At 47.9% G+C, this 10389-nt stretch overlaps 1 protein-coding gene across 1 annotated transcript in view; it reads left to right on the top strand.

The window, feature by feature from the left end:
- The window catches only part of INPP5A (inositol polyphosphate-5-phosphatase, 40kDa), a 168447-nt gene that overhangs the window by 109319 nt on the left and 48739 nt on the right, over positions 1-10389 (top strand). Inside the window, exon 5 of the mRNA XM_006879857.1 lies at positions 2240-2303. Within this exon, the coding sequence (XP_006879919.1) occupies positions 2240-2303 (64 nt within the window). The remainder of the gene's footprint in view (positions 1-2239; positions 2304-10389) is intronic.

Raw genomic sequence — 10389 nt, 5'->3', positions numbered from 1 at the left:
GCTCCTGTGCTTACACGCTCAGGCCTTCTGTGCTCCCGTGACTCCCATGCTTGCTCTATTGCAGAAGGCATGTGATGGGCTGGAGGCTGCAGTGCCATGACCACAGTGTCGTAAAGAGCACAGCAGGCAGGTGGGGGCCCCTCTACTGAAACCACACTGCTCAGAGCAGTCAGGAAGGCCTCCCAGAGGAGGACAACCAGCCCATGCCCACCTTCCTAGGGAGTTTGTGAGCAGGAGGGCACGAGGGGCATGCATGGGGTACGATGGCTCAAGCAGGATCGAGGGGGGCAGGGGCAGCTTCTTGTTTTTGAGAGAAGAAGGTATTTGAAGAATGCAAAAAGATCAGGTGTACTTGTAGCTGCTGAGAAGCCAAGATCTATGAAGAGGGCTTGTTAGGTCATAGCCTGGACACACTCAGGGGGCCCCGGGGGCCAGGCTGACCCATTGAGGGCGGCAGGGGGCCGGGCTCACCCCTGTGCAGCACGGAGGATGGCAAGGGGCTGAGCAGACCCTGCGTACAGCAGTGGATGGGCAGTCTCCAGCACTGGACATGAACCTGTGGCAATATCTGACCACATCTGTAGACACAGCCCCCTGCCCGGTTGTGGTCGCCCTGGGGTCCATCAGCCACACATGCAGTGCTGCTTCACTGCCCGCCGGCTCCAGCTCCTGCCCAGCCTCCTGAGGTCCTGTTCCTCGGCTGGGTACTGGCCAGCGAGTCTCTGCCCAACAGGAGCAGCCTTGGGTGCCAGCGCTTTGCCAGCTGAGGTGAGCAGTAGCTGGTGACCACTGCCAATGGGAAATCTCGTGCACTTCCACCACTAGCTTCATAAATATGTAGAAGATGTCATTGTTTCCAGAGAATCCAGCAGGGCGCCAGTATCTTGCTGTGTGATGAGCGCGCAGCCGACCCACATGGTGGCCGGGTAGGGGGTCAGAGAAACCACCGACTTGTGTACGTGTGGCTGGCTGCCGCATGTCTGATACCCTCAGCCGTTTGATAGATGGCCACCTGAGCTGTGTTGATGGGGCAGGTTAAGTGGTGAAAAGTTGGGTTGAACTTTGACTTTACATAGTCATTAGACCTCATTGTGGACTTCCTGACTGAGTCGCGGTGTCTGCCTGCATCGGAAGCTTATTTGACCTTTACTCTTTGTGAACGTCAAGGTCCTGTGTTTCTTGGCTTTCTTGTGGCATCACATCTGGAAGATTTGCAACGACAGGGTCTCTTTACCTAAATTTTTCCAGGTGCTTTATTTCCTGGAGCAGTGAAGGAGGTGGGGGGTGGGGGGTGGCAGTGGAAGCCCTGTGTGGGGTCCACTCTCACACTTTGGCCCCTGGATTCTGCAGGGGTGTGACACCCATGTCTCCTGCGCCACGATGTGGCTGCAGACACTGGTCAGACAGGCGCTGGTAGGGGTACACGTGTGGCTCTTGGGGGTTCTAGCATATGCACTTGGGACTGAGAAGGCAGAAGGCTGAGCCCAAGAGCAGGGCTAGGTGCACAGGACTGTCTCTGAGGAGTGCAGGTGCCCTGTCCACAGAGCTGTCTACAGGATGCAGCCTGATCGCAAGAGAGCAGAGCCTCCATACCCACAGAGCCCCCGCGCCCACAGAACCCCCATACTCTGGTGCCTGCTCACCTAGTGGCTCGCTTGGCTCTCAGTCTCCCTTCCCCACCCCTCTCCCCCTCCCTCCCCATGGTGGCTGGTCCCTATCATGTTCGCTGTCCAGAGTTGCTCACCTGGAGGTGCTGGGCAGAGAAGGGGGCATTGACAAGTCAGGGAGGACTGGACAGAGTTGGAAATGCTGAGCTGGACAGGGGCCCTAGGAGTGGTGGAGCTAGTATTGAACAGATGGCTCATTTGGGGCTGCTGGGGGCTTGGCAGGAGAAGGTCTGGGAGCCCTGGGGCTGTGGAGCGAGAGGAGCAGCAGCGCTCTCCCAGTTCCCTGCAGGAGCTCGTGGGCACTTCCCCAGAGGCCCTCCCAGGCCATGCATCCTGTGGCAGATGGTTTCTATCCTAGATGTTAAAGGAAATGCTGACCTCGTGGTTTGTTTCTTGTGTTTAAGCTTGATGGCATCTGGATATTATTGGGTTATTTGCACTTAACGTCATGTGTCTCAGTGACGATGATTAATTTGCTGAGCGTTAAACTTTTGCTGTATTTTGAAGGCACATCCACACAGCGTGTGTGGTACAGGACTGTGTTCTCACTGGCTTCTCTCTCTGTCCTACAGGCCCTTGGGAGCTTCTACTTTCTCCATGAGTCTTTAAAAAACATCCACCAGTTTGACTTCAAAGGTAAGAGTCAGCATTGCCTTCTGCTGTCTCCGAGGCCCCCTGGCTCAGAAGATGCTCACCCTTGTGGTCCAGCTTCTTCCAGTCCCTTCTGCCCTGACCCTGGGACAGCCAGTGTGACCTCTGCACCTGTCTGGCAACAGATGGAGTCTGCCCTTTCTGTGCTCCCCTGTGCTGACCCACCTGCGCCATTCCTGCAGACGTGGCAAGTGACTGGGTGCCCCTCAGGATGGGTTTGTGCCTGTGTCCCTGCCTTTGTCCCTGTCCAGTGTGGGAGAAGCAAGCAGTCTGGCTGATGTGTGTAACTCAGAAAGAAAAGCTCAGCGTGTGGCAGCCGGGAAAGACTGGGCCTGATGCCCTCCCCAGGCCTGGGACCCGAGCTCTGGGGATGGGAGCCCGTACATTCCCCCAGGCCCTCCCTGGGGACGGGGCCTGAGCCCTGAACCCTGGGGACAGGATCCTGACTTCTGAGGACAGCACCCTGAGCCCTGGGGATCCTGAGTTATGAGGACAGAACCCTGTCTGTGTGTTCCAGAAGCCCTCCCTGGGGACAGCACTCCAAGCCCAGGGGATAGGATCCCGAGTTCTGAGTTCAGGACCCCATGTGTTCTAAAAGCCCGCTCTGGGGATGGCACTCTGAGTCTTCCATCATTGTCTTTGGGGTCGTTGGGTTTGCCCCCAGATTTGAGATGCTCCAGTGTGTGTCACTCGGTCTAATGGGATTTGTAGGGCTTCCCTTCTGCTCGATGTTGTCTTTCTGTGTTGTACCTGAAGTGCCCTGAACTCCATTTAAACCGTTGAGCCGGATCACATTAATTTGACATGTCACTACAGTTATAATAACTGCGAACACCAACTAATTATGTCAGTTTGTTCAGATTCATTATTTTTGCTCACTTGGGAGACAGATCACCTCTTAAGAAATTGAAAAGCAGTCTTCTCTAAATTGCTTGAGTGGCAATTTCATCAGTATTGAGAGCAGGATTCTAGCCAGCAAAATGACCCCCTGGCTGCATCGAAACACCTTCTCGGAGGACTTTGCAGGACGGTCCAGCAGGACATGGTAGAAGGCAGAGGGGAGACAGCAGATGTTAGCTTGTGAGAGCCATCAGCAAGTAGGAGTGAGAAGGGCTTTGACACCCAGGCCGCACTGGGGCAGCCAGGCCGAGCCTGTGCAATCCGCGGGCAAGCATGGTGGAGCCAGGGAGCAGGTCCTCCTCCTAAAGGAGCCCTGTGCATGCATGGGGGGGTTTGGAGGGGTTAATTCATTTTAATGAAACTTTACAGAGACTCTGGATTTCCATTCATTCATTGTTCCACTTTTCTCTCTGCCCAACCTACCCCGCCCCCATCCCCGCCAGTTCACTCTTGGAAAGGAAAAGGAAAATTCTTTCATTGTTATAAAATCCCTCCCCCTAAGTTCACTCCACTATGCAACCTTCATTCTGGACTCCTGTCATGACATTAATACCCAATCATATATCCCTTTTAAACAGCTCTCTCCCTCATCTGTTTCAATGCAGTATACATAATTTATCCCATCTTTCTCAGTCTGCCCCCAACCCCGATGTCAGTCCCGGTTTTTGTTTGTTTGTTTGTTTTGTTTTGTTTTTGTCAGTCCCATTTTACAACAGTGGCACTATGCAGTGTTTGTCCTTTTGTGACTGAAATATTTCACTCAGCATAATGTCCCCAGGGTCATGTGTGTTTAAGGCTTGTTTAATGTAGGGTCCATAGCTGGCCTGGTGCTTATTTAAAACTGCAGGGTAGGCGCGTGGGGCCTTGCCTCAAGGGAAACTTCCCCTGGCGCCTTGGAGGGCTCTGTATTGTGAATGTGGATGGTGACAGCCCAGTAACAGTATCTGTGAGTGTCCCATTCATGGGTGTGCCAGAAGCCAGCGTTGCATGCCTGGGGCATGCTCACTTGTAGCTGTAACTTACATCAAAAGTGATATTTTGTGTAGCTTTTGCTGAATTTGTGAATCAATAAACTTTTTAACGGTAATAACTGAATTGAATAACAAAAATTGCAGAGAAAAAGGGGATACTAGAAGGAGCAGAGATAAGGGAGTGCCAGAATGTGCAGAGAAAGTGGGGTACTAGAAAGAGCAGGGAAAAGAGGGGTCCCAGAGAGTGCAGAGAAGATGGGGTCCCAGAGAGTGCAGAGAAAGGATTGAGGAGGAGACTTGGTCTCCAGTCTGGTCTGTAAATCCTAAACAACTGAAAATCCTCAGCTCTTCTTAAACTGCAGAGTTGGGGCACAGAGCAAGACAGACCACCTCCTTCAAGGCCAGAGTACAGAGAAAATCGTAGAAGCCCTCCAACAACCCCAGCCTAACTAGGCTCAAGACTGAGCATGGGCCAGCTTGAGAGAAAACTCTGGGGGCTTTGCATTTGGGTATTGCCTCCAAAAGCTTGACAGCCTTGTACAGTGAAGGTCAGTCAGGGGAAACACCCTTCATGCAGAGACGACGGCAGCGTAACCCTAATTTTGAAACAGTGCCCTGAAGGAAACAATTTTTACCAGAGCCCGACTGGTGTGAGGAAAGGAAATGCCCAGCTCTACCCCTTCTGCTAGCCAGCCAAAGTGATGGCAGACACAGCCGAGAGGCACGGAGACAGCAAGGCTGAGAGCTGACTGAGGCTCGGACAGTGCTTGCCTGTCCCGCAGTCTCCCCACTGCAGGTTCATTTCTCATAAAGGAATCACAGCTGAGGGGAGTACCTGGGGAAGCTTGTATGCAGGAGAGGTTTAAGTGGGAGTGTGGTGGAGCTTAGGGCCTTTGGCACCTGAAGGTAGTACAAGAGACATAAATAGTAACCCAGTTCCAAGCCAGATTAACTGAAACCTACACCACTCACTTTAGTTCCTATTACCTGATACCTCATGTCCAGGTTTTAACAAAACATTCTAAAAAAAAAAACCACAAAAACAACCAAAACAAAAAAAAAACCACCAAGATAAGTGTCAGAGTTAGATTTCAGGTGTGATACAGAATTTAGTAGGATTACTAGGCCAGTAATTTGAGAATAATTATGATGGGATTGTACTGAGAAAATCTGCAGTCAGGGTCCTCTCCAAATTACTAAGGAACAATGATGTCAGTTTGAAGACTAAGGTGTGCCTGATTCAGGCCAGGGCCTTTTCAATCACTGGCTATGCATCTGAGAGCTGGACAGTTAATCAGGCTGACAGAAGACTTAATTTCCTGAATGTGTTTGAGCTGTGGTGTTGGAGCAGAGTACTGAGTGTCCCAGGGACGGCCGAATGAACAGCTATGTTTTCTGAAAAGTGCAGCCAGAATGCTCCTTGAAGGCAAGGATGGCCAAGTTCCATGTCACATCCTTTGGGCAGGTGGCTAGGAGAGCTTATTCCTTGGAGAGGGACGTCATGCTTGGCAAGGTTGAGGGACTGCAAAGGAGAGGAAGACCCGCAGCCAGGTAGACTGACACAGTGACTGCAGCAGTGGGTTCAGGGATGGTGAGGATGGCACAGCACAGCACAGCACAGGGTTAATCCTTGCTCATAGGCTCACTGTGAATCATACCTGACTCAGAAACAATGGTGGGATACCAACTGACATACTTAAAGAAACAGATGTAGCCCAGATGCACTCCCCAGGCTGCCCCAGGTAATTTGAGGGACAGCTACCTGGTCAACCAGGAAGCGATCCCTATCTGTGCCCGTTTCCAGACAAGGTAACCCAACAGAATGGGGGAATTACTGAGTAATATCATTAATTTCCCATGTAAGGATTATCCAGAAATGACTAGAAGAGAGCCCCTTGATAGAAAACTTCCAGAAATTCACAGTGAATTCAGAAGAAGCTTTAGCCTAGGGATATCATTGCTCATGTCAGGAGGATCTTGACTGAAGGCAGAAAACACCAGAAGAATTATCTGTTTGTGATTTATTGACTATGCAAAGGCATTTGGCTGTTTGGATCATAATAAATTATGGCTGTCATTCAGAAGAATGGGAATCATAACATTTAATTGTCCTCGTGTAAAGCCTCTACTTAGACCTAGAAGCTGTGGTATAAACAGAATGAGGAAACACTGGGTAGTTTCAAATCAGGAAAAATATGCATCAGGGCTGTGTTCTTTCTCCGTACCTGTTCTGTCTGTATGCAGAACAGATCAAGAGACTGGACTGTATGAGGAGGAATGTGGTGTTAAGGTTGGAAGAAGACTCCTCAACAACCTGAGTTATGCTGATGACACAACCTTGCTTGCCGAAAATGAGGAGGACTTGAAATATTTACTGCGGGGGATCAAACACCGCAGCCTTCACTGTGGGTTATGTCTTAACATCAAGAAGACAAGTCTTCATTATGAGGCAGATAGGCAGCATCAAGGTAGATGGAGAAGAGATAGAAATTGTCAGTGACTTCATCTTACTGGGTTCCACAGTCAACGCCCTTGACACCAGCCAAGAAATCAAAAGATATATTGCACTAGGAAAATCTACAGTCATGATCCTTCAAAGTGCTGAAGAGCAAAGATGCCAATGTGAAGACTAAGGTGCACCTAATTTAAACCATGGGGTGTTTTGTGGGTTTTTGGGGTTTTTTTTTCCAGTCACTTGCTATGTGTCTGGAAGTTGAACAGTGAATAAAGATGACAGAATAAGGATATATGCCTCTGAGTTGTCGTGCTGAAAAAGAGTACTGAACACTCCATGGACTGCCAAAAGGACAAATTTATATGTCTTAGAAAAGATGTGACCACGGTGCTCCAGGCAAAGATAGTGAGACTTCCTCTCACCCGCTTCGGACATGTTGTTAGGAGGGACAAGTCCTTGGCAAAGGGCTTCATTCTTGGAAAGGTGGAGGGTCATCAAAGGAAGGGAAGACCCTCAATGGCATGGATTGACACAATGGCTGTAACAGTGGGCTCAAGCATGCCAGAGAACATGAGGATGGCACAGGATAGATCAACTGCTCATAGAATCACTGTTAGGCATAGTCAGCGCAACAGCATTTAACAACAACGTGATTATATGTAAAAGATTCTAATAGAAAATGAGAAAACATATAAGAATAAATATTTCAAAAGCAAAGAGTTAGAAATTCTAAAACTCGAAAGTAAATACTAAAAAATAAAAAGCAACTGACAGAAATGAAGAATACCTTTAATGGGCTCATTAGTGAATTAAAAATGGCCTGGAAAGAGTCTGTGGACTTGAAGGTATGTCAAAGGAAACGTCCACAATTGAAATGAAAACAGAGGGAGAAACAATGAAAATAAATAAGTGGGAGAGGATATAAGATATAAGAACTGTGGGATGGTTTAGAAGATGTGTAATGTAACATGCAGCTGGAGTACCAGACAGGGAGGAGAGAAAGCATCAGAAGAAACTAGTAATAATGCCTGAGAATTTCCCCAAAATCATGACAAGCACAAACCCCACAGAGCTACGTCGTTTAGAGAACACCAAGTAGGATACATGCAAAAACAGAGACATTCTTAAACTAAGCCACTGAGGAAAAACACCTTACCTGGAGAGGAACAAAGATAAGAATTACATCAGACTTTCTTCCAAAATCTGTACAAGCGAGAAGACATCCAGGAATCATCAAGTCGAGGTGGGACGAAGACAGTCACTGCACGAGAGAGTCTGTCAGGGTTCAGGAGGTAGCATATGATCAAGTGGCAACGGTCCTGAAAGAAGAACTCCAGGGTGCACAGAAAGCATTAGTGAAGGAGAACCCAGAAGTGGACGGAATACCAACTGGGCTCTTTCAGCAAGTGGATGGGATGCTGGAAATGCTGTTGATGCCGAGAAATTTGGAAGACAGCTCTCTGGCCAACTAACGGGATGAGATGGGTATTTGTGCCCATTCCAAAGACAGATGATCTAACAGAATATGGACATTATTGAACAATATAATTAATATTACATGCAAGTAAAGTATTGTTGAAAATTTTTCAAATGCAACTGTTGCAGGGCATCTATAAGGAACTGCCAGAAATTCAAGCAAGATTCAGAAGAGTGTGTAGAATGAGGAGTATAATTGCTGACATCAGGTGGATCGTGGCTGTGATAAAGATTATTTACCTGTATCTATTAACTATGCATTTGACTAACAAATTACGGATAACATTGTTAAAAATGGAAACTCCATACACTTAATTGTACTCACACAGAGCTTGTACATAGATCAAGAAGTAGTTTGAATAGAGTAGAAAGATACCACATAGCTTACAGCCAGAAAAGGTGTGTGTCAGAGTGGGATTCTTCCACCATACTGATTCAGTATATGAGCAAATAACTTGAGAAGCTGAACTGTATGAAGCAGAATGTGGATTGGAGGAAGATTGAGTAAAAACCTGTGATATGCTGTGAGACATCCTTGCTTGCTTAAAGTGAAGAAACCACAGCCTTCAATCAGAGTTATACTTCAACATAAAGACAACAGAAATCCTCACAGCTGGGTCCATAACATGGTAAATGGAGAGTAGAGCAAAGTTTCCAGACTTTCCTTTTACTTGCACCCACAACCAACACTTGTGGAAACCTCAGTCGGTTAATCTAATGAAATATTGCACTGGGTAAATCTATGGCAGGACCTCCCAGGGTGTCCAGAGCAGAGCTGTCACTGTGAGAGCTAAGGGCGTGTACATAGGGCAGCTGTGAATCCAGACCAAGTCCAGGTGCCCAGCATGGGGAGAATAGGAACAGAAGTTCTTTAGAGAGCAGGGAGGTGATCGTTCAGAAACAGATCTACGGAAAGGAAGGCTAGTTGAGGAAGAGACACATGTAAAAGAAAAGCGTTCCTTCCCCCTCTTCTCAGCTGCACAGCAGCGGCAGTGCACACTCAGGGGTCGGTGCAGTGAGAGCGGTTATCAGGGAGGTGAAGGGGGTTGGAACTCCTGTGTTCCCCGTTGAGTCATAGTGTGAGTTGAAAATGGACTTAGATTAGTTAGAAATGTGTGTTGCAGCTTGAGAGCGACCTCTGATTTTCTTTGAAAAGCTATATAATTAGTATGTGAAAAGGAGGAAAACGGAATTCTAGAAAAGGCTTCCTTGAAATTACAAAAGGTGGAAAAGAGTGAGAGTAAATAATGTGGAAAATGAATAGAAAACAGTGCCGTTGATAAGAGCTCACACAGCAGCTCATAGCAACCACCCATCAGCTTCCCAAGGCGACACATCGTAATGGGAGGCCACTGCTCGCCTTTCTCCCTGAAAGATGCTGGTAGATTTGAACTGTTGGAGACAGTGCCTTTGGTTAGCAGCATGTCACAGCACGAACAGTGACACCAGACCTCTCTCGTTAACAATTAGGATAGATAGTAGTTATATTGGTGATTAATTAGGAATGGTTGAAATTAATCCAGGGATACTGGTAATTTAATTGTGAATAGCTTGAATATAGCAATTAAAGACTATCAAAGTGAAACAAGGAACCAACAGTATATTGTATCTAAGAAACTCATTTGAAATATAAAGATGCTGATGGATATAAGTAAAGAGAGAAGAGATACACAGTGCAAACACTAAGTGTTACAAAAGCTGGGTAACCACATTAATTCCAGGTAAAGGAGAATTTAGGGTGATGTTAAGAGGATCAATTTTCCAAGAAGACAACAATCTTAAATGTATATGCTCTTAACCACAGAACATCAAAACATGCAACAAAGAGACTAGTAAACCTTAAGGGGAAAATGAGGCTGGAGAATTCTGTATCCCTGTCCCTGACTGGGGATCATGAGGACATCATCAGGATGTCCTAACCTCAACAGCAATAGCTGTCATCGGGCGAAGCCTGACCTCCAACAGTGGCAGGATACAGCTGGCAGGATAGAGGGAGCAGGGGTGAGCCAGATGCCAGCCTGAGGAGCTTCAGTTTGTGGGTGCTGCCATGCTGGAGAGGAGCCTACAGCAGATGGTGATTCAGTGTGGACAGTCTGCCCCCAGGACCCTTTGGCCAAGCCTTGCCTTTTTTTTTTTTAATATACGTGTCCAAGTTGTAGATGGTTAGCCTGCCTTATCAGTGAGGGGCGTTGTGTGAGGCTCAGGACAGGAGGGGACTTTGTTCTGCACCCTGCCCCTTCTGGTAGGAGCTGACAGTGATCCTTAATCA

The sequence above is a fragment of the Elephantulus edwardii genome, unplaced genomic scaffold, assembly GCF_000299155.1.
Source record: "Elephantulus edwardii isolate Elephantulus edwardi_28Jun2011 unplaced genomic scaffold, EleEdw1.0 scaffold00006, whole genome shotgun sequence".
NCBI lineage: Eukaryota > Metazoa > Chordata > Mammalia > Macroscelidea > Macroscelididae > Elephantulus > Elephantulus edwardii.
The sequence above is the reverse complement of the archived record's forward strand: the minus strand, read 5'-3'. Positions and strand labels throughout refer to the sequence as shown.